The sequence below is a fragment of the Varanus komodoensis genome, unplaced genomic scaffold (assembly GCF_004798865.1).
Source record: "Varanus komodoensis strain SLA01 unplaced genomic scaffold, ASM479886v1 scaffold10, whole genome shotgun sequence".
Classification (NCBI taxonomy): Eukaryota; Metazoa; Chordata; class Lepidosauria; order Squamata; family Varanidae; genus Varanus; species Varanus komodoensis.
The window spans coordinates 9,620,906-9,645,179 of NW_025335269.1; the positions used below are offsets into that span (position 1 = coordinate 9,620,906).

General features: G+C 43.6%; 1 protein-coding gene across 1 annotated transcript in view; it reads right to left on the reverse strand.

Annotated features, from left to right (window-relative positions):
• Nucleotides 1-24,274, reverse strand: part of CNTNAP2 (contactin associated protein 2) — an 870,382-nt gene that overhangs the window by 838,147 nt on the left and 7,961 nt on the right. The window contains exon 3 of the mRNA XM_044419123.1: nucleotides 3,491-3,684. Within this exon, the coding sequence (XP_044275058.1) occupies nucleotides 3,491-3,684 (194 nt within the window). The remainder of the gene's footprint in view (nucleotides 1-3,490; nucleotides 3,685-24,274) is intronic.

Below are 24,274 nucleotides of genomic sequence, written 5' to 3' on the forward strand. Positions count from 1 at the left end.
GATTATTCCGCATGAACAGCTCTGGGCAACTCACAGTCCTCTGTCAATGGTAAGCAGAGGCCCCATGGACACTTTTCTTGGTGCTCACCAAGGTGTCCCACCACACTTTCCCCCCACTCCTCTAAATTAACCCATTTCCTTTCCAGCCCCTGAGCAACATGCAGACTACACCTTGTGAATAGCCATGCCTCCCATTGTAGCCATTTTGTGTTGGTGCTCAGGACAGCACCTCAAATGGCTATCTGTGCCCTCAGATCCCAAAGGTTTGCCAGTCCCTGTTCTTCACGGCTACTGATAGAATTCAATTACTTTTTCAAGGCAGTGCATTTTAAACAACCTCTGTTGCCTAGTTATTTAGATCTCCTTTGCTTGTACCTTTGTTTTGATTTGCTAATAGTAGTACTGGTCATGCTTACTTCTTCCTAGCTGTCTTATTTCTTATTTTATGGAAGCATGAAGAGCTGCCAAGGTCAAGATGCATTATCACACTGATGGGGAAGGTGTAATTTGTGTTGAGCCATCTTCTTGTTCAGATTACCTAGAGATCCATGGAAATGAACACAGTTAAATGAAAGCAGATATTCATCCATTAATGCCAATTTAGCCTTCCAGTGGAGGGTTGCTAATACCATTAAAGCACCCTGCTTTAGAATAAGTCCGTCTTTTCCGATCTGATGTTCTGCTGATGTGTTAAAGTACAATGGTGATGCTGGCTGGAAGGTGAGGACCATTGCTGTCCAACACACTTGGACTGCACCATGTTGGGGGAGACAAGTATCTGGGGGAGACAAGCAGCATTTGGCCTGCAACCTCCCCATAAGAACAAGTCATCAGCTCAGGCCTGAGAGGTTGAGTCTGCACTGCGATCCCCACCAGCACTGCAGCCAGGGCAGAAAGAACTGGAAACTGGCCCCAGAAAGGGGATAAATAGAGTGTTCTTCAAGACAGGTAAGGGAGAAGCCTGCAGCCCCCAGGATTTAAGTTCTCCTGATGAGGTCACAGCCACCTCTCTGTCTCCCTGAACCACCTCAGCCAGATGTATGCAAATAGTCATCCAGCTGCAATACAGAGTGGGAGGTGCAGAGATGAAAATTTCCTCCACTGCTCCTTTCATTCTGCACACATGCTTGTAAGCCTTCAAGTTCAGGAGCTGATGAGCATCCACCAAAATAATCAACATCTGCTTCCTTGGATGGCAGTTTTCCTTCTCTTTCTATATTAAGAGTTATACCACCAAGGCTTGGGTTGGGGAGTTAAAAAGGGACAATCACTTAACAAGGGCAATATTACAAAATAAGGACAAACCCTGGGAAATAGGGATGGATAAAGACTATTCAAGCACCCCTCCTTTGGGCTGGGCACACCTGTACTGCAGGACTGCTGCATTTTACATCCTGCTCTCAAGATGCTCCCCAAAAGGTTTGCCAATCTGTAATTCTGTGAACTTTTGAAAAAGCCGGGTTAGGGTTAACATGAAGTTACTAGAAGAAACTGATTCCATACAAGAAAGAAGAGCCTCACTCATGGCATGAAAAATCAAAGAAAACTGAACATATCCCAAAGCACAAGAGGGTAAAGACAGAAAGCCTACTTTACAGAAACTGAAAGCTTTCTCTAAATTCACCTTGAAAGAACTCTTCCCATCCTCATCTCACCGTGTGATGTTTGATTTCTTTCTTACCTAGCAGGTAATTATAGAACTTCTTTCTCTAATGCATATAGAAGAGGGTCATTTCAACATTTTATGCAGATTGTCACAGTTTGTTCTCCTTGATATCTTTGTTAAAAATTACTTCTGCGGAATACTCTCGCTTTCCCCACTGCTCACCCCCATTGCATGCTCCAAAACTGCAGATTTTGTCATTTCCCAGATTTTGTCCCCTGGCTGTGTCATTTGATATTAAACTACTTCAGTAAGAATACTGCTGAACTCTGCACTTTGAAATTCTTGTTCTCCTACTTTCTCAGTTTAGTTGAGCTATGCTATTGCCAAGGAATCACTGCTCTTAGGGTTGTGAAGAGGGAGCAGAAAACCCTATAAAATTTAATATGTGGCTGAGTGTGTACTACATGCTTTAAAATAACAATCTCGAAAAGCTGGGTGCCAACAAAAGCTGGATGACACTATCTGCATTAGTTAGGTGGATTAAGCACATCTGCCTATGTTAACTAATTTTGCTTAACTTATTCTACTTCAGCCAGTCAAGGAGAGAGTCAAGAAGTTATTCAGGGCACCAAATACTCAGCCCTTACCGCTGGGAAATCAAATTGACCCTACAACATTGGCAGTGGAGATTATAGTAAACATTACACTAAACTTGCAATTTTATCTGCATAGTTCTATAGGAACTAACAGGTTCTCTCTCCCTCTCCCTCTCCCTCTCTTTCTTTCTCTTAGTTAGTTAGCTAGTAGTGAGTTAAGATTCTTGAGCTTTTTAATGCTTCATTCATTTTCTGAGCATAGGAAAAGCCTTGCTTAATCAGACCAAAGGCCCATTTAGTCCAGCAATCAGTTTCCTATTGTGTCCAACCAGCTAACTCTAGAAAATCCAGAGCTTGGACAGGACAATTGCCCCACCTTACTGTTGTTGCCCAGGAACTGTAGCTGTATTGTTCATCTGAGCCTCAAGGTTCCAAATGACCAGCAGTTATCAATAGCCTTTTCTTCCATGCATGGGTTTAATTCCCATTTGAAGCCATCTAGTCACCATCAGCACAACTGGTGGGGGAGAATTCCACTGATTACTTTCCCTTGCCTGCTCTGAATCTCCTGGTGACCAATTCCATACCATGAAAATCTCCTGGTGACCAATTCCATCATCAAGTCAGCGTCTGCCTACTTGTTCTACAGCAGCCTTCCCCAACCTGGTGGCCTTCAGAGGCATTTGGACCGCAACTCCAAGAATTCTAATCCAACAGGTCCATTGCCTGGGGTATTCTGGATGTTGCAGTACGAATGTGTCTGGAAGGCACAAGGTTGTGGAAGTCTTACCGCATGCATTATCATGCTTTCCCTCAAATGTCCATATTCCGCAGTTTTAAACCTCAAGTACCCTTGCTTGTCCTCACAGCGAAGGTGCTCCAGACCCTTGAACATTTCCTGCCAACCGTTTTCATTAGATGAGCTCAGGTTCATGTGTCATAAGGGAAAAATTATTTGTATCCATTTTCCCTGTGTTATGCAAACTTCTACAAAATTCTGTCATATCTCCCCTTAAATCACCATCTTTCTGAAGTAAAAGCTTTTCCTACACTTGAATGCATTCTTTCTAAATCTCCATCCAGTCTTGATGACTTGATCCATTGCCACAGGGAACAAAACACAGCTGGAGAATTATGCCATCAAAGAACATTCATAAAACAAATGCACTCATTCCATCTGCAAAGCAGGAACACAGTCACCCATATCATTGTGTGGCTACCTAAGAATAAATTCTACTGGTCAACCTTGAAAGAAGTCCACATGGTGCCATTTGTCACTGTCACTTACCCAAACATTTCCATCTTGGTGGTACGGTTTCCAGTTTCTCCCGGTATCACTGTAAAGCATCCGGTACTGGGTTACCCAGTCAGAGCTGCTGTATCTGCCTTGGGTGGCAATAGAACTGATTTGTTTTCTGTTGCCGAAATCTACTTGCAGCCATTGGTAGTGATCGCTGCTTGATGGACACCAGCCTCCAGCCCCTGTGGAATTAGAAACAAAGTGAACATTTAGCTGTTGAATGCCTAATCCAGTTTCCTTGGTCATTAACGCATGGGAAAAGAGTTCATCCTAGTGATACTAGAACTAGTCTCCTTTCTCCTGATTTCAGGGGGGCACCGCTTGAGAAATAACCTGCACTCATGCCTTCTATAAATCCCAGAGGAGGATGTGTGGATCAGTTTGAAAAAGTCTGTTGGTCTTACCAACCCCTTTTTGGACTCGTTAAAAAATCCCAGAAGCTTCTGCCAGACAGGAACCTCCATTTTTTTTCTTTGAAGAAAGTTCTGTTGCAACTCTAACATGGTAAATTTTAGGCGCAACCTTCTAAACTTGGAAGATTTCGGGCATCCTGTGGAGGACAAGAGGAGCGCCGTTGCAGATGTTGCCTGCATGCTCCTCTTACCCTGCGAAGCACTTAGTCCATTTCAGCTGTCCAAACTGAGTGCTTCAGAGGGGATGGAAGGAGGCTGAATCACTGGCAGGGTACCCCATACCTGCACGGTCTCCCCAGACTACCCCCTAAGCCCTTTCTCCAGGGCTGCTGCTGCAGCCCTAGAGAAGCAGCCCACAGGGTTGTTTCTGCACCAAATGCAAAGTGCAGGAGACGTGGTTCAAAGTGCTGACCCCTGGCTACAGGATTGCAGTGTTTTTCTGACTTGGCAGCCAAGAGCCCTGTGGCCTCCTATATGCTGTCCTGGGGCTATAAGGTTATACTATGAATATATGTGTAGGTCATGCTCAGTTTCATGTATTTATGCTTTAACACTGTTAATTCAACCTGTTTAAATATATATTTATGTAATGTAATACACTTCTATGAATAGGAACCAAGTGACAACATAGCAAAGTAATTAAATCTTCTTTGTAATGGTCAAGGTATAATCATTTCAATGCTTGACCAAATTAGCCAAAGCATCCCTTGTCAGAGCTGACTGGTGCAAGCCAGCAACAGCTGACAGATTCTTTATGTTCCCTCATTAAAGCACAGTTTTGAATTAGGTGGGAGGGAATAGCGGCATCCACATCTCAGCTCTCTCCGAACTGAACTGTGTCAGCTTCTAAGTTGTGTCAGTGAAACGGAAAGGTGAAAATGATGGCTTTCATGTTGGCTGGCTGAGCACGTAGGATGGCGTGGGGCACATCACTCACTGCTTGGCAACTGTCTTATCACTGTTGGTAGGGCTATGGAGTAGCCCCTAGCACAGTAGGGCTAGCCATTGTTTTATCAGGTATTACACTTTTCTGTCCATAGCAAGCCAGTATCACAAGTTCTGTTACTTTGAGCTGCTAGGAATATTCCAATCAATGGGTGACAAAGAACACATAAGCAATTCCCCCTTTTCTCACTGCACTTCTGGGTCCCATCCAAGATAAGCAAGTTTGGGATGTGGGTGCAGAATGCCCATTTACCAGTCGGTATAAGATATGTACACAGAGGAAGGTCAAGCCACTCATGCTACCATGCTTGCCACAGTTCTGACACTTCCTCTGTCACCTTCTAGCATGACAAGGAGGCGATTTCCCCATGCCAGGCTTGTCTTGGGGCAGGGCAAGATTATGGAGGGATGAGGCATGTCTCCACATTGCATGTGAACACATCTGGTCTGGGCAGAGCTTTAGGAATGCCCACAAAGCCCCACTGCAAGCCTCTTTGGACTTCTGACTTCCCCCCTTGATGCCCCATGGGCCCTGCTAGTTGCCCTCTTGCAGGGGCAAGTAGAAAATTTGGCTCAGCTTACCAATTGTGAGTCTTGAGGTCCTATCATGGGGGTGTGTGAGTGACAGCAGCATCCAGACCAGCAGCACTCACATGGAGCCCATTCTCCAGGATCATCGTACAAGCTAGCAACCCTCGATTAGAAATTAGTGGCTGCACCATTTCTCTACACAGATCTTTATTAAAGAAGCATGGTACTATGATATTATATGTCTTTGTCTAGTTCACAGCACCAAATCTTAACAAAAAAACAGATATCCTAATGCATTTATTTCATCTTCAGGGTTAAACAGAAGGATGATATCCAAACGTTTTGCACTTCAGTTCCTGAAAGTCCTGCATGGTTAAATGGTCAAGAATTTCAAAACATCTACTTTTGCCCACTACAAGTAGAAATGCCATTTCCTAGTTGCTGCTGGAACTTATTTCTGTTTAATAGGTAGAGATACAATTTTATTTATTGATTCCATTTCCATACTGCCCAAGAGGCAAAGCTGCCTGGCTGGTTGAGAACAATTCACAGAAACAGACTATGGGCAAAATATAGCTCAAAATTTCAATATAGGCAATTTAAAAAAAGGCGAAAGCTAAACATCCTTTCCATAAAATGCTAAGCCTGTTAAAACCAGCTGACCTCAATGTCTTCTTATACGCCATTAAATCCCTGGCAGTAGAAGGCAGCCTTAACCTGGTGCTGAAAGGACACCATTGGCTCTGGGCAAATCTCAGCTGGAATACCCTGCCTAATATCAGGCCCCACTTTACCATGAAGCCAGATGATTCTACATCATCACCTAATGTTATTTTCCAGAGATGGAGCAAAAGCAACTGCTGGGCCATATTATTTGCCTCCCAAACTAACAGTCCTCTAAGAAATATAGAATCTGCTTTGAGAGCAGCAACCCCATGTTTATTCAGAAGTAAATTCCAATGAGTTCTGTGGGAACTATTTCTCAAGGAAGCATTCCCTGGACTGCAGCCTAAGAATGCCTGTATCACACTTATTCACTACAGGACAGCAATGCATTAAGAGAACAGGACACAGAGGTATGCCTAACACTATACTCAATATCTGCAATCTCTCCAAATTAAGTAGAGCAATACCTTTTCAAAAGATCAGTGTTCTGTGCAGGGTAGCTGTAAGACTGCTTACAAAAAAGCAAGTCCCAGTTAATTTGGTTAGACTCCCCTCCTGTAACTGCAGCCTTGGGTGTATTCCATTCCTCATAAGGTCACAAATTACATGCTCCAACAGCTGCATTATATTAAGTCTTTGACTTACCATTACTTTTAATCAGCGTACTCTACAAGTAGAATACCTGAACTGAATTATATTTGCTAGGTGGCAAAATATTATTTAGTTAAGCAAATGTAACTGAGATTCAAGAAGACTGCAGTGGCTTATGGAGAAATCTCTCCATTCACCTATAAATGCTAGCTAGAAAATCTTGCTAGCTATAGTCACTCACTAAATTGGTCACAGAAGACCCAGTTCTTCAGTTCCAGCTTTTGGCACCAAAATCTGTTGATGCCTCTATCTCCAGAACAAATTGCTATTCTTTTGCTTCAACATCTTAAGAGCTCAACATATGAAGAACTAAATCTTTGGCACCAACATCAATTGTAATAGAGTGTTATAACAAAAAAGCAAGTACTTTTGCAAATAGTCTCAGTTTTTAGAAAGAAATTCAATCATGCATAAATTGGTAACTTGGCAAAGACATGCACATTCACCTGCTAATCGTGTGCAAATCATTAATCCAAAAAAGGAGATTTTCCTCCATGCCATTTCAACTGTAAAAGGGAAAGGGAAAAGTTTCCCCATGACATTAAATCCAGTCATGTCTGACTCTAGGGGGCAGTGCTCATCTCCGTTTTCTAGCCAAGGAAGCCAGTGTTTGTCCACAGACAGTCTCCGTGGTCATGTGGCAGGCATGACTAAACACCGAAGTGCATGGAACCTGCCCACCGAAGTGGTACCTTTTTATCTACTTGCATTTGCATGCTTTTGAACTGCAAGGTTGGCAGGAGCTGGGACAGAGCAATGGGAACTCACCCCGTTGTGCAGATTCAAACTGTCGACTTTTCAGTCAACCAGCCCAGCAGCTCAGCAGTTTAACCCACTGTGCCACTATAAAAAATAACTCAAGCCTGCAACAATCAACACTTTTACAATATGTTAGAAGTTACTTGACCATTGATAAATATTTTGGTTGTTAAAGTGCTGTTCTCAATACTAGAATTCCAGAACTTTTCCACCTACCAACCAAAGCTTGAAATGGATCTCCAGTAAAATTAACATACCTTCATCGCCTGCTTTTAACAAAGCTTACTCTTACTTCATTTATTTAAATTTTTCATTTTACAAACCTTCATGTCTGTGCTATTCACACAAGGCTTCACTTTCTTAACAGAAATAACTTTCCTATTTTTATTCTTGTGTAAAATTGATTCATTTGCCAAATGACTTTAATTATTTCACTTGCATGCCTGTTGAGAGCAAGGATGGTGGGCTGAGGCAAACATTCCCATGGGATGCCAGCCACACCACAGGTGTCGATTCAGATTCAGAAGATGAAGGTTTTTTCCATGAAATTGGGGAGTCTGCATCAGCTCGAGGTCCTGGGATGCGATAGGAGCAGGAGGAAGGAATGATTGTCTCAAGACCAGCTGCTTTGCTGTTCCAAAGTATTCTTGGGAATGACCTGGGTATGCAGCCAGGGGAAGGGGTTGCTGGGGATGTAGACCAGCTCCTCCCTTCTGAGCTGGACCCCATGACAAGATCTCAGCAGAGGGGAGAGGCTCAATTGGATGAACCGGGAGGAGGCATGCCTGCCTGCAGGGTCCCTTCCTGAGAGGTTCGGGCACAAACGCGTTCAAAAGGAGAGTTTCAGGAGGTAATCACTACATTTGGTTCAACAAACTGCTTTATGCATGTTTGGAGATCCATTCTGGAAAATTCGTATTCAGAAGCAATAAAGAGTGCTTTGCAAGGAAAAGGCCTCTGGCTGGCATTTGTTCAAACGGGGGACCTTCACTTGCAGCAATGCCTTTCTCTTCCATGTTTTCATTCTAGTGGATATCTGCTAATGTTTCCCTATGTGAAGTATGAGCCATCTGCCTCTCTCCCCCACAAAACAAGCTGGGTATTCTTCATGTTTCATTTCATTCACTGGGTCTTTCCCGTCCCACCACCGTAGGCACCTGTGTTTTCCCTGCACAATGGACATTGTTTGGTCCTGCATTTTGAAGCTTACAACTGTGACCTAAAATATACCTGCCCCCTCTGGATATATATATATATATATATATATATATATATATATAAATTTTAGAATAGATCACCGATGTAGAATTCAGATATTTAGGGTTTAACAGAGCTCTCTTTCTACTGGAAGCACAACCCAAGATTTGGCATGAATTGGACTCCACATTTAGTGTAGTCCCTTTAATGGAGACATCCAGAACACAGTCTGGTCCTATTTCGGTGAATATGTTTCAATTATTGAGGCCTAATGATGCAGACAAGGTGCTTGGACAAGTTCAGCTAACCACATTCATGCCTCTTGTGGCTGCTCATTGAAGCCATGGAGGAATGCACTCCTGGATCCAGGTGACTATGAATTCCTCTCTGCAGGATGGGCTGGTCCCAGCCCCATTAAAGGAGGCAATGATCAGTCTTCTCCTGAAGAAGACAAGCCTGGACCCAGAACAACTATAAGCCTGTGGCCAACATTCCCTTTTTGGGCAAGGTGCTCAAGTGGGTGGTCGCCAAACAACTCCAGGCACTCTTGGAGGAAATGGACCATATGGATCCATTTCAGTGCAGTTTCAGGCCTGGATTCATGACTGAAATTGCCATGGTCACCCTGTGGGATGATCGTTCAAGGGAGAAAGATGGGAAGTGTGTGCTTGTTGGGTCTCCTGGACCTCTCACAATGGTTTTTGATACCATCAACTATGGTATCCTTCTGGATAGGCTGGTTGGGTTGGGAGTTGGAGGCACTGCTTTGCAGGCTCTGCTCAAACTTGACCAACTGGTTCCAGATGGTGGCACTGGGGGATAGTACCTCAGCCTCATGTCAGTTACATCATGGAATGCTGTAGGACTCCCTCCTGTCCCTCATGCTGTTCAACATCTACATGAAACTGCTGGGACAGGTCATTTGGAGGCTTGGGCTGAAGAGTAATCAGTATGCTCTGCCTCTAATCTACATCTAATCCTGGTGCAGCAGTGATGGTTCTGAACCAATGTCTGGCTGGAGTGATGGACTGGATGAAGGCTAATCAATTAAAGCATAATCCAGGCAAGATGGAGGTGCAATTGGTAGGTAGAACTTTAGTCCAGGGGGTGCATATACTCCCTGTCCTGGATAGAGTTGAACTCCCTCTAAAGGACAGAATGTGGAACTTAAGGGTTCTCCTGGACCCAGAATTGTCCCTGGAGTCTCAGGTGGCCTCTGTGGCCAGGAGCATTTTCTATCAGCTTTGGTTGATATACCAACTACACCTCTATCTGGACAGGCAGAACCTAGCAATGGTAATCCATGCTCTTGTAACTTCATGTTTGGACTACTGTAATGCACTCTATATGGGGCTGCCCTTGAAAATGGTCTGGAGACTTCAACTGTTGCAAAATAGGGTAGCTCACATGTTGACAAGGATAGGCAGATGTGAACACATAAGCCCTGTTTTTTATCATTTGCATCGATTACCAACTGAGGTCCAGGTCAGCTTTAAGGTGCTCAAACTAACGCATAAAGACTTATTTATTTATTTATTTATTAAAATATTTCTATGCCGCCCCTTGCCGAAGCCTCGGGGCGGCTTACAACACAATAAAATACAATAAAATACAAAAATAACAATATAAAATTAAAATTAACAATATAAAATAAATAAAAAATATAAAAGATGGCTTAGGGCCTGGATTAAATGGCTTAATGGCTTAGGGCCTGGATATCTGAAGGAATGTCTCCTACCATACACATCTACGCAGAACCTAAGGTCATCTACACAGGCCCTTCTCTGGGAGTCATTTTTAAAAGAAGTAAGAAAGGTGGCTGCAAGGGGAAGGGCCTTCTTGGTTGTGGTGCATGCTATATATATTTCTGCACCAGGTCAAAACCTTTTTATTTTCCTGGTATTTTAATTGCAAAATATAAATATTCAGTTGCATATTGGTTTTTATTCATATGGGCATGGGCATACAGTGGATTTGGTATTATTTTTGTGTTATGTTTCATTTTTATTAATTATCACTGGTTATGAAGTTATGTTTTGATGGGTGTTCTAGAGGTCCTGTGGACCTAAGTGTTTATATAGTGTGTTTTTATATGGTTTTTAGTTTTCTTGTACACCGTTCTGAGAGCTTCTGCCAATCTAATGGTTTATAAAAGCCATAAATAAACAAACAAACGCAGAGGTCTGTGCCCTAAGTAACTGAACTAAATTTCGTAATTGTCTTTAAGGATTTAAGCAGAGGTGTTGAAGGCATACTGATTTTGTAAGCAGATACAGGGGGCTTCCTGGGTTGTATCTGAAATCTTGTTTCTGTGAATGAATAAGCTTTGGTTCTGGGAATGGTATTTTAAGAACTGAAACATTTGCATACTTGTCTGAAGGTGGAAAAAAATCTTATTCCATCAATGAGTGACAAAGAAATGAAAAATACTTATCAATCCACAAAAAAGGGTTAAACAAAGTCCACACATCCCTAATTAGCACCAAATACAAACCTGAATATATTTCCAAGTTTGCAGTGCAGTTCTCAGAATGAAAACAAAGCTTTTAAAAAGTGCTCAGTGAACCACTTACTCTCTTGAGTAGCACTACTGTTCTAGAGTAGCACTATAGTAGCACTCCCTGCTGCTGCCTGGCTTTGCACCAATGTACAAGCATCACCCCCCCCCCCCCCCCCCAGCTGCACATGCATCCATGCTTCCCCCTGAATAGGACTTGAGCACACTCCCAGGGCTGCCTCCTTGCAGGCACCTGTGCCAGGAATGGAGGTAGAGCATCCTGCTGGGAGGACTTTTGCAAGGGAGTTCATGTGGGCAAGGAAGTTCATGTGCCTAGGAAAGTTTCTCAGATGGTTCTAGGGAATGCACTCATTCTGCAGCTGTACAGGGGTGGGCAGGCAACAGCAGGGCTTGTTGACAGTCCTGAGGAATGCCAGGGATGAGACAGGCACACAGCGGAGGGCGGGGAACAGAACGGGAGACACAGGCTTTCTGAGTGAGTGCCCAGCTGATGCTGCCCAGGCACATCCTGCATGCTCCTATGTGCAGGCAACTTTTGGAAGAGGAAAGTGCTGGCTGCACGAGGAGGACACACGCTAGGCAATTTCCAGGGGATGCCTGAGCTACCAGGTAGGAGGATCAGGCACAGCTATTCCCACGGTTGCTGCTGCTGGAGGTGATGTGGTGCCCTGATGCTGCAATTGCGAAGCTGCAAGTGGCTATCCAAAGAAAGTGCACGGGAGACAGAGCAGGTAATCTGCTGCTGGCCACAAGTCAGCAGTCGCTAGTCATACCTGGACAATGATGAGTCGAGGCAGGAGCGGCTGCTGCAGCCACAGTCATTCTTTCTGTAGAACTCTGGAAACAGCATAGAAACCACACGGAAGCATGGTTTCTGGGTTCAGTCACAAAACAAAGTCATCATAAAGCATGTCAACCATAGAACAAACCATTGTTTCTCTGCATGGTTCCATGGAGACCATCCTTACCATGCTTCATGATGGCTGCTGGGTTTAGACATAACAACAGGACAAGCCAGCATGGTTTCCATTGTGTGGTTGGTGGTTAAGAGTGCAGGACTGGGACTCAGGTAATCTGGGTTCTAGTCTCCGCTCAGCCATGGAGCTCACCTGGGGTTTTTGCGCCAGTCACAGACTCTCAGCGCAACCTGTATCACAGGTCGGTTGTGAGGATAAGATAGAGAGCTGGAGGAGGAGAATTATATAAGCTGCCTTGAGTTCCTTGCAAGGAAAAAAGGAGGGGAATAAATAAAATATCTCAACCTGGCTAATGTTAGACCTGGACTTTGGAAAACCTATTTAAAATCCCTGTTCAGCCCTGATGTATCCCCAGTGTTGGGATGGATTTGAGCAATCATTTTCTCTGAACCCAATCCTCCTTACCTGCAAGTTCTGAGGAGAAATGGCTGAACCCCTCTTCAGTGAATGGGGAAGCATACATATGCTTTAGGAATGCCATTAATTAATATAGTTTCTAGGTAGCCCAAGACATTTTTGTTCCCTAAACCTTTAATCTGAGGGGATTGAAAGGAAATTGTCTTAGTAGGAAAGAACAATGAGAGGCAGTGAACGGAATAGAGTCCATCTGCATTTGGTGTAGCTGAATCTGCTCGGTTGTGAAGGGAGCAGTGACCAGTCCCAGAGGGAGGGCATTTGTCACACCTTTGGCAGATACGCACTAAGGAGATCGATGGCAAGTTTCCTGCCATTGTTTGATCTTTCAAGCAGTGTAATTTAGGCAAGTTGATTACTTTGTTCATTTGGTTTGTGAAATGTGTAACCTCTATTGATTTGAGGATTAAGGGCAACTCTTTCATCAGGTACACTCTCGTGGAATAGGTTAAGGGAAAAGCTACATTAACCAAAGAGTTTTCCTTATGGAATGTAGGCTCCTCTCCTCACAGGAGTCCGCAGTAGCTTTGCTTGTGTTTGTTTCTTTAGATTTCTATCCTTTCTTCATTCTAGCATGATGCCACCAACTGTCAGGGTCTGGGGCACAGGCAGCTAGGATCCAAGCAGGGCACCAGGACCCAGGCAAGAGAGCGCAAGACCAGGCAGAGCCCAGTAGAGGGGCCTGAGGCATTGAGGTGGTCGAGGAATAGAACAAAAGTCAAATAGCAGGAAGACAATATCAAGGAAGGAACAGGAATGCAAGGAGATTTGGATAAGCACAGGTCCCTGGGTGTGGTAAGGCTGGCAGGCTCCAGGAATAGGGCTGGGCAAGGCAAGGTGGTAGACAGGGTCCAGCAACAGAGGGCAGGAATCTAGGCAGCAAGAGTCCAGGAGACACAAAGCGCCACAGCAAGCCAGGAAGACCCTCATTGCCCAGGCAAAGCCTGGAGGGAAGAGCCTGTTCTTGTATAGCTCTTCCCCTCAGGTCTCCTGTTGGGGGTTTGTTGGGGTCAGAGTGCACCAGTGGAGCTGGGCCCTGGAGCTCAGCACTCCCTGCTGAGACTATTTTGTTTCTGCCAGCAGATGGTACTGCAGAGTGGTTCAGATCCTGACATATATTCCATTAAGCCTCAAATACCACTGACACCCCTAGCTGGCTGCTATACAGCTATGAAACCCACTCCTCTCAAAATACTAGATTTATGCATGCTTATACTTATTCTTCACAGGAGGCCATTCAAGCTTAGATCCTCAGAGGCTGGTTTTGTATGTGCAATAAATGTACCCCCCCCCCACCCCAGGCCTCGGCTTGCCTCATTTGCTTTAGTTGGGCTTATCAATACCAGGAAATGGAATAGAATAGAATCATACAGTAGGAAGGGGCTTAGAAGGCCATCAGGTCAAACCTGCTGCTCAGTGCAGGACTCAAGTCACCCATCCAGATTTTAATCATGGATGACCCTGCTTAGTTTCCAAGATAGGCACTTCAGACTATTGGGAGATTGCTCCTGATAAACCGAGATGATACAGCTCAGGAGAAGCCACACTGCATGGACCTGTTGTGTGTTATATACTGACTCTGAGGAATGCCCCATAATCCCTTCTGGGGGCCAAAACAGACATGACATGGCTTTTTTTAACAGCACAGTAGGTGTAGGGAGTCCTGTCAGGATCATAAAAAACCCTCTTTAGCTAAGGTTATGATCTCGCGCAAATCCCCTGCTCCCACTCTAGCGTAGAAATGAAGGGAGAAGCACAGAGCTGCTAGATAGAGATTATAATAATGTCTTCATTTTGGCCCTCCAACAACCAGCCTGAAAGGAGGAGCAGAGTGCAACTTCACTATTTTTAAAGCAGGTGCACTGCAAGCGACTACCTTGGGACAACCCCCCAATACCAAATCTTCCTATTTGAGGTTCAGCACAATGATTGGCAGATGGAGCTTACATAGATTTTATCACATCCTCACTTCTGTCCATGGTCAGCCCTGATGGCACAGAACACGTCCCATCGCACTTGACTAAGTATCTGTTCCATAAATCTAATTTGCTGCTTCCTGCTCTAGCTCTGATTGGACAAATGGTTTTACCCCTGAGGAATTACTAGAAGGGGAAGATCTTTTCATAGATGACCAAAGTCCCCACCACCACCACACATGTGCCTTTCAACTCAAGTCTTTTATGAAAAGGAATTGGCAAGACAGAAGGAAATAGAACCCCAGTGCATCTGTCCTCTGTATTAATATTTCCCTAAGAAACACGTATTAATATTTTACTGCTTTCAGATTCAAGTGCTTGCAAGGACTGGACTTTAAATGGTAAATCTAGCCAGTCCCTCATGCTTCTAGTCCACTCTCCATTGCTAAAGAGTGGATCTTTGCTGAACTTAAAAATAATATAATATAACCAGAAAGATGAAACATAATAAGCGAAGTTTATAACTTCATTTGAATCTAAAATCAGTTAAGCTATGTGCAGTTAAGATAAAGTATTTTTGTCAATATTATATTCCCTAGTCTATATTACTTACTCTGGAGCTGTATGCATTTACGAAAAAAATGTAAATCAAAGCAATGTTATTATCAAAACCATCAACGTTCCCACTAGATCAGCCTTACAGCAAGTTCAATTAGAACAAGCCCCAATGGGATGCCACACATTCCTCAGTGCTCATTGCCGCTCCAGCCTTCTTGATGGAGCTCAATGCCAAATCAATCATCCGCCTGCTGTAATGAACAAATGCAGGGGGTGGCAATCGCCGATAGTGAGATAAACATGTGAGAGGTAAACATGCTTGCAGAGTCAACCGGCATCATTTGGAGCAACTGTATTCAAAACGGAGAAGGCAATGCCTTTCTAGGAAGGGTCCCCACCGGCAAACAAGCATTTAGTAGCTTTGGTTATTTTAACTGACACATCACAGTGAGCAATGCCTTTGCCATCTGCTCTGCTTCCAGTTACAAATGAAAACATGCACACACACTATCATTCTCATTGACAATTGCATCAGAAGGGAATTGCAGCAAAGCTCTGCAAGAGCTGGAAAACGCCATATGCAGTGTCTTCATCAAGAAGCTGACTGGCATGCCACCTTCTCAGTTGTTCAGGCAGCAGAACTGAGTTGAGATGGTTAGGAAAAAGGCCGGGGAACTTGTCCGGACTGTAACTGGAAGGGGACTGTAAATATTGACAGAGGCATTAGGGGTCTGTGTGTTGCCCTCAGTATTTCTAAGCAGAGGCTGAATGAAAATGGAGTTCTCCTTGGTTAGTGGTAGATTCATTGGAAGGTGTTCCCCCAGTTGCCTCCTGCATCACAAGACATAGCAGAACACTGGGCGTTTTTGGCTTTCTGTGTCCTGTTCCCTGCCCCCTGTCTCCAGTGTATGAGGGGGGAGAACCTTGTGAGTCAAGGTGGCATATAAAGTTAATGTAAAAATATTGATGTATGTATTTGTTTCTACACCATCCAATAATGAAGCTCTCTGGGTACTGAGAGAAAGGTTGCCCCTTATCTCTTTGGCAAAAGTTCTTTATTTCCAGTGTATATCCAGCAAGCTACAGCCAGCAAAGAAAGAGATGGGCAGGCCTCCTAGCTGATGCAGGCCCTCTACTTGGCTAGTCCTTCTCACCTGACACCAGGTCATGGGGTCAAGGATTGAATCATGCTCCTTTGGCTCCTTTCCCAAGCCCCCTCCTGGTACTTGCAAATCCTGTCAGTTCCCAGGATAAGCTCTTCCTCCCCCACCACCTCAATGTCTGCAGGCTTCACCATCCTTTTCTGAAGAGCTGGTGTCACCCTGGCCCTGAAAGACTTGCCAAGAATGACAGCCTCTTACCTTCCCAACTCTGGGCAGGGGACAGTAGTTGATCTAATGGAATAGAATGTGGAGTAAAATATAAAAAACTGTGAAAATCTCATGAACATTTCAGATTGAAAACTGGATTTAGAACTGATCCTCCACCTTTGCATGACAGTTAAGGACCCAAATAGGTGATACTTTAAATTTCTATTTGGAAGTGACTACTGTATTATTCTGTTACCAGGTACCTGCTCCCAACTGGGACCTTAGCGTGGGGTATAGAGATGGGCAGAGGTGGGGAGGCTGTAATCTGGATTGAATGCCCTGTGCCCATCATTAAATGCAGTTACCAGTATGTAGCAGATAAGGCAATGGACTTGGCTTTCAATTCCCAGTCACTAATGAAACTCACAGGGTCACTTTGCCTCAGTGAAATGCCCATTTCCATTTAATGTATCCCCATGGACCAGTTGCAGGGATTAATCGGCATAATGTATGTGAGCTTCAAGTTACTTAGTGGAGGAAGAAAATGAAACACAAGTGAACAGGGAACAGAAGATACCAATGTGAACTGTGTTTAGAACACAGTAACCTCTAGAACAGGGGTGCAGAACCTCACGCAAGGGACCAAATTGACCCCTCCGGGATTCCCTGGGCCACCTATCATTTGCTTTTGTGCAGTTTCCCCCCCATTCTTGGTTCACTGAGCCAATATTTCCTTTGCTGGGCTTCCTGTCCCTTCGAGACCAGGTCTTGAGTGTTTGTACCTGGTCTTGGGCGACCGAGATAGATTAGGGACTCTGCTGGTGTACTGTGCACCCTCCTGCCCAGCAGAATCCCTGCCTGAGCTGACAGAGATCGTCTCGGACCTGGTGTTGAGGACTCACAGGATGTTGGTCCTGGGGGACCTCAATATCCATGCCAAGGTGGATCTGTCTGGGGCGGTTCAGGACTTCATGGCTTCCATGACAGCCATGGGGCTGTCTCAACATGTCACCGGCCCAACGCATGAAAGAGGTCGCATGCTTGACCTGGTTTTCTCGATGGGATGGGAAAAGGGTGGCCTGGAAGTGAGAAACTTGATCTTAACTCCTCTGTCATGGTCAGACCACTTCCTCGTGAGGTTTGAGCTCGGGTCTGATCTCTCCCTCCGGAAGGGTGGGGGCCCTATTAGGATGGTCTGTCCCCAGAGCTGGATGGATCCAGATGGATTCCTGAGGGCTCTGGGGGAATTTCCGGCAGATAAAGCTGGCGCTCCTGTTGATGTCCTGGTCGACTTGTGGAATAGGGAGATGACCAGGGCAATCGATTCGATCGCTCTAAGCATCCTCTCCTGCCTAGCAGAGCCCACTTGGCACCATGGTATACGCTTGAGTTGTGGGCGATGAAGCAGACTGGGAGACAACTAGAGCACAAGGTGGAGGAAATCTCAGAACGAATCTGACCGAACAGGGTATCTATTATTAGTATTAATAATAGTAATTCCTATGCTGTCTGACTGCTGAATTTCTCTGGGGAGTTCACACTATCAGGAAGGCCCACTTTTGCCTCCAGTGGAGCTGATTGCCTTCTCTATCCTCTTTGCTTGTGGGCAAGCATGACACTGCCTTGAATCTACCACAACACAAGAACAACTCTGTGTATTTATGGAGAGTTCACCCACTGGATTCCCATTATATAATTTTATTCACATGGCAAGAAATCTTTGAAATATACAGTGATTGGGGGCGGGGAATTATCCATCACTCCTATTTATCCTTTGATTTAAAACACAAAAGAAATTGTGGGGCTGTCTGACATACAGATAAAAAATCATGCATTCCCATTACTGTGTCTCACAAATTGTGAAAACAAACTCTCTTTAGGGAGGGGGTAAAAGTAGCAGATTGTACTGCTCTGAAGAAGATTACGAGCTCTCATGTGATTCTGTGAAAATGGTCGTGCTTATTTAATTTACCCATACCCGTGGGAACCAAATTTTCAACATGGAAAGGTGGACACTGGATTGATCCAGATTTTGGGGAAAAGGGATACTTGTCCCATCAAGGTCCTCTCTGAAGCACCTTGTGGTCACTTCTAACTCTTCCTGTAGCAACAGTGTACAGACAACATCTACACTAAAGGAGAAGAGGGAAACTGTTATGGCACAGAAGTGAGGAGAATACAGACTAGCTTGCAGGAGGCATTAAGGCTTAGGTGGCTCGAGGCAAATAGTTTGGGTCAATCTTTTATAGTTTCACATAAAAATTATGACAAGTGACCACAGCTATAGAAGTGATGCTTCCACTGGCTGAAAGAATGGAAACATGGTCATGACCAGAGGGAAATCTTTTGCAGCCCAGTACTCAACCAGTATCAGAACAAAAAGGGAGGCAAATAAGTATGATATTCATTGTCCAAATGGAGGGTTGCAATAGAGGCAGAGAATGAAGAAATGTCCAAGTTATTCAGGGCAATCTTGGGCACATCTCCTGGGAAGTAACTCCCATGGCATGGGAAGTGTGCATGGGAATCCCTCCTTAAGCTAATGACTGAACTGAGAGTTGAACAAAGATTTCTAGGATCCAATGGATAACATATTGGAAGACAGCGATCCTGTGTGTGGCAAAACATTTAATCCACACTGAATGCTAAGATGGCACCTGTGATAGGACATAGACCCACAGAATGCTGTAGTAGCAATGTTACATTTCTGTGTTAAACAGCAGAGGAAAAGAAATGCCGAAAGGCCAAAAGGATGACTTCCTCATCACAAATTCCTGATCTTGTTGTTCACCAATTTCTGCTAGAACAGCCATCAATATTTGCACTGCCATCATAATAATCTTATGCATTAGAAGAAATTCCCTTCCTTCATTAATACTTGACCCTGAATGATCACTCTGAAGCAACACAAAGATTATTAGCTGGAGTCTTAAAAATTACTTAATCACAAAAACCTCTCAACTTTTAAATTAATCTACCTTACAAATAATAAGCTAGCTCTATCAAATTGCATTACCATATGTTCAGAAGATAGGCCTCCATGATCTTTTCTCTTTACAATTACAATGCAATCACAAAGGCAGTTTTTCCTATTTTAAAATTAATAAAGCTTAAAAAATGGAGATTCACTAGTCTAATCCCACCCGTCTTGATGCTAGTTTTAAGAACAGACTCCAATACCAAAATGTGTGTATATTCACATTTAAACTGACTCCAGCTGTGTGTAGGGACATACTAGTATTCCACAGTCTGATGAGAGTTGCAGTTTCCATACAGTGAACCAGATCCATACATTGAGCCTATCTTCCAAGACAGAGCAGTCTATACATGGTCAGGGTTCATCAGCTTGTGGTTGAATCTCATGTTAATGTACTCTCGAACAAATAAAATGAACTACTCTGAACCAGGGAGTATGAAAAGGTGCATCAGAGCAGTCTCCCTTTCCTCCAAATTCTAGCTGGTGAATTTTTGCCTGGACTGTACCACTTCAACATTTAGATGAGGACTCTTCCATACACCGCACCGCTTCCCAAGCATATGGAAATCAGATGAGCTTATGTTCTATCTGCAGGGATTTAAGCACATTTTGGAAAAGATTTCAGAAATGGGAGAATCCATAAACAGAACAGCCACTGTATAAACCTTGTGGTGTTGATGATAGCATAGTCTTACCCAGACCTTTATGCTGATACATCAACACAGGTTGCCATTATACATTGGCAACCAGAGTGCCCATGATGCAGGCAGAATGGCCAAGACTTCACAAATGTATTACTTAGCACATTTTTACACATCTAATATTTGCTGCATTTGACTGATTGAAAATACTTGACCAGCTGACTGATCAAATGCTGTCTGATTAATCATTCCTGCCTTTGCCATCTGATGACCACTCTCCCTGCTCCCCTGGCAATTAACATAGCAGGCCAACCCCTATACAGCATCACTGCTTCGTGGAGTATTTGATTATGTTCAAATAACCAGAAGTCAATTAACCAACTGACAATATTTGGCTAGCTAACCAACCTCCATTCCGATACAGTCTAGCAACTTTGTAATCAACGGTTTTCAACTCCTAACATTCATGATTCTTAGCAACCTTTACAACTGCAATCCTCCATTCAGAACTCACTCCTGCTGACTTAAATGGCTTTACTCCTAGCCGCTTGGATACACAATCACAACCTTATAGTAGGATTGTTTTTCTACTACCTTTTAAATCACTGCAAGGCTGGTCGGGAAAGCAGGTCATAACAAGTGATCCTGTGAATGTCTGCACTGGTCCTTTCAATCTTACAGTATTTATTTCTGTAATTTATATATAGCGCTCTATATAACTATATAGAGCTTGTTATAACTCTATAGCGCTCCTTTAGCAGGGATTTTCAGCATAAAATTCAACCATGTTACTGTGCTAACTAAGGGAAAGACGAACCCTACTAAAAATAGCATCCGTACAATATCAGGGAAGAAAGCAAATAGAACAAACAAATTTTTTACATAAATGTAAGTAAATCTATCAACAGAAAAAAGGAGTAAAATCTTCAGCAGTTAAAATATTCTGCTGCATTTGTACTATTGAAACTCTTCCATATTGTTTCCAATTCTGTTCTATTGTTTCCATTCTCTCTGACCTCAGAATTGCCTCCATTCTAACCCAGATTAGATATTTCAGTACTTGCTATGGGTGATTCTGACCACACAGTGGCCATTAGCAATGCCAACTCCACCACTACCCTCTCTGCCCTTTCTTACTGTGTGTCTCTGCACTGTGCTTGCAGTTCAGGCAAAAAGATGAAAAATTGTATGAGTCTACTGTCTCACAATTGTCCCCAGAGGCTGAGATCTTCACCAGAGGCCTTCTTTCCACATCTGTGCCTTGAGTAGTTAGGAGGGCAGTGACTGAAGAGACAGAGCCTTTCCTGTGTTGGCACCCTGAACGTGGATCATTCCCAGAAGGACCCACTCTTGTCACCTACTTTATCACCTTTTAGTGCCAGGTTATGGAAAAATAAGTTTCCTGAATTTTTACTGGATGATGTATATCTTACCCTGTTTATCACTGTTGACCTCTATTCATTGCTGTTTTAGACAACACAATTGTTACGTCTTAACATTGCCTGTGGAGGCTCCCTAGGAGAGCTCAAAATCCCAGCTGAGACCTAAGAAAACATGTTGAGGCCAGAGCTGGGACTGCAACCATGGAAGGCCCTACCTCCACTCATACAATCAACAAGGTCTCTTTGCACTGGCTGTACCATCTTCACAACTAGCACAAGGGAGACTTCCAGGGGAAAGGGAAGAGTGAGACAGGGTCACCCTCTGAGGAATCCCAGTAATGCCTCAGCTTCTTCTCCTTTCAAGGAGCAGAAAAATATTTGGACACCCAAACTGACTTAGATCTAAATTCGTTGGAAGGCAAGGGCAGTCTAGAAGCAGTCCTCGCCTCCACACTCATCCTGCCTTCCATTACTTGCCCATAATTGCCCACATTCAGAGTTATAGGCACCCACACTGGCAGGAACTCCTACTTATTACAAATGTGCTCTGAGCATCCCTGAAACCTCTATATGGATATACAAGTTTTCAATGAAATGATATGTTCTCCTGATATTTGCATGGGTACGGTCAGTGATCAGAAATGATGGGAGGTATTGTCTAAACCTCCAGGAAGTACTGGACTGGAGAAAAATGACTTATGATCCCATTATTCTTTAACTTTCCATAGCTTTTGACATTGTTCACTGTTTATCATGGTCTTCCGCAAATCTGTCTCCTCTTTACTTGCCAGTTGTATTGTCTATTCATAGTTTGATTTCCACCTGTCAGTTTTCCAATCATATTTTCTGAAGATTTCTTTTCATCTTTTTTTAAAACGTATTGGAGGCCACTAGGCTTCTGTTCTTATCCTGTAACTCCTTTGATTTTAAGCTTTGTCTTCCGATGATCCCATCAGAGCTTGTGTGACTTTAGCTAACATTTCAATGCTCTTTTTTCTGTTTCTATTTCTTTGACACACCATCTAGCAAATTTCATAGCAGATAGTTCCTCTGTTCTTTTTTTGTGCTCCGTGTTGAGCTTGGTTTTTTCTCATCTCTTGTTCACTCCACATATTTAGGCTATTTCCAGATCTTGTTTTACCTCAAAATCTCTCCATCTATCTCTAGCTCACAGCTTCGAAGGCTTAGATCCTAAGATAAGAAAAATCAGGGAAGGAAGGTTTCTCATCTTCTTCCTTCTCTATTCTCTGAAATCCCTCTGGAAGCTCAGAGGTCCTGCTGAACCAAATGGGACAAAATGTCCAGGGCTGATGGAAGAGGAGGGAATAAACCTACATTCATGAGCCCTATGAAGAGGCCAGAGTTCAAGTTTCCCAACTCCTCCTTCCCTACACCAACACTTTCATAAAATCTCCACATAAAAGCTTATTTTCTTGTTGGAGGTGGAGGGGAGGGTTAAAGGAGGTTGCAGAAGGTGTGTAAGGAGATAAGAAACCTTTCCCTTAACTTTCTTATCTTACTATTCAGTCTTTCATTATACATGATCTCTTTCATGAACTGCTACAATGGTCTTCTATCTGATCTTTCAAACACTCATATTTCTTCTTCCTGGTGTCTAGAAGCATAATGTTGAAGATCCATACATGAGATAGAGTCTCAAATTTAAATAGTCCCACCTATTTAGAGTACTGCTATTTGTTTCCTGCCTGATACACTGAATTTAATTTCCTTGAGGTTACCTCCCATGGTTTGGATGGGGGGGGGGTACCCCAGAATCACGGTTCTGCAAAAGAGCAAGTGGGTGCCAGATTTTGAGGCTGAGGAAAATTTATATATCCACATTTCTTTCACAGATTTTGCATGCTTCTATTTGCACTTCTATCAACATGAGAAGTAGTGAAGAGTGACAGGACTGCAGCTGAAATGAGGTTACTGAGAAGGCTTCATATAGAAGACAAGAAATAGAGAATGGCGCATCAGATCCCCACTTTGGTCCATTTAGGGCTCTGTAACCCTTGCTCCCAGTAAAAGTGCAGGTTTACAGCTTTTTCACCACTATTTTAAAAGGGACATTTTCAGTATAAGATGAAAGGCTTCCATTTATTATTTTTATTTTGTTTTGGCCCATTTTCCTCATCAAGTTGGGTAACTCCATTTTTAATATTCTGCTTTAAGATGTCCTCACACATTATATATCTTACCAGAGTTGCCCATGCATTTTTATTTAACATCCTTCAGTGCTTTATGGGATTTGTAGAGGTTTTGTGGCAGGAGGAGCTGCACAGGTACCAGTGTGGGAATGTCAACAGCAGCCACAGTGAGCCAAAAGTCATTTTAAAACAATTGAATGAAGTAAGAGAGAAGAAAGTGTGCCTCCAGAGACATTGCTGGAATTGTAGCTAAACTAATTAGTGTGCTTGCCCAGGAACTTTAAAAGTAAAGCATTCTGTGTCTTACTGCTGAGGCTCATGGTTGCCTTCCTAGAAAAGATATCATTTGCAAGCCAGATCTCAGCCACTGGTAGGGTAGCCATGTGTCTTTTATACACAGTCCTCTGTATGAAGGCAGTCTATCATCATTAGGGTGGATGCCGGGAAGTACTTCCTGATGGTTAGGACCCCTAGGGTATGGAATTGGCTTCCATGGGAGTTGGCCGAAGCCCCAATGGTGAGGGTATTTAAGGATAGGCTGGACATGCACATGGTATGCATGTCATGAGTGGAGCTGGCTGGAGATGGGGGTCAGACTAGATGGCCCAGGAGACCCATTCTGACTCATTCTGTTTCTATCATGGAGCTGTCTCATTCCAGCTTAAAGAACCCTAAGAACTGTTGTCCACCATCTGAACAGCAGACTGTTGGTGCCTTCTCTTTTGGTGATGCATTTCCTCCTTTTGGGATTCATAGGTGGCCTCCCT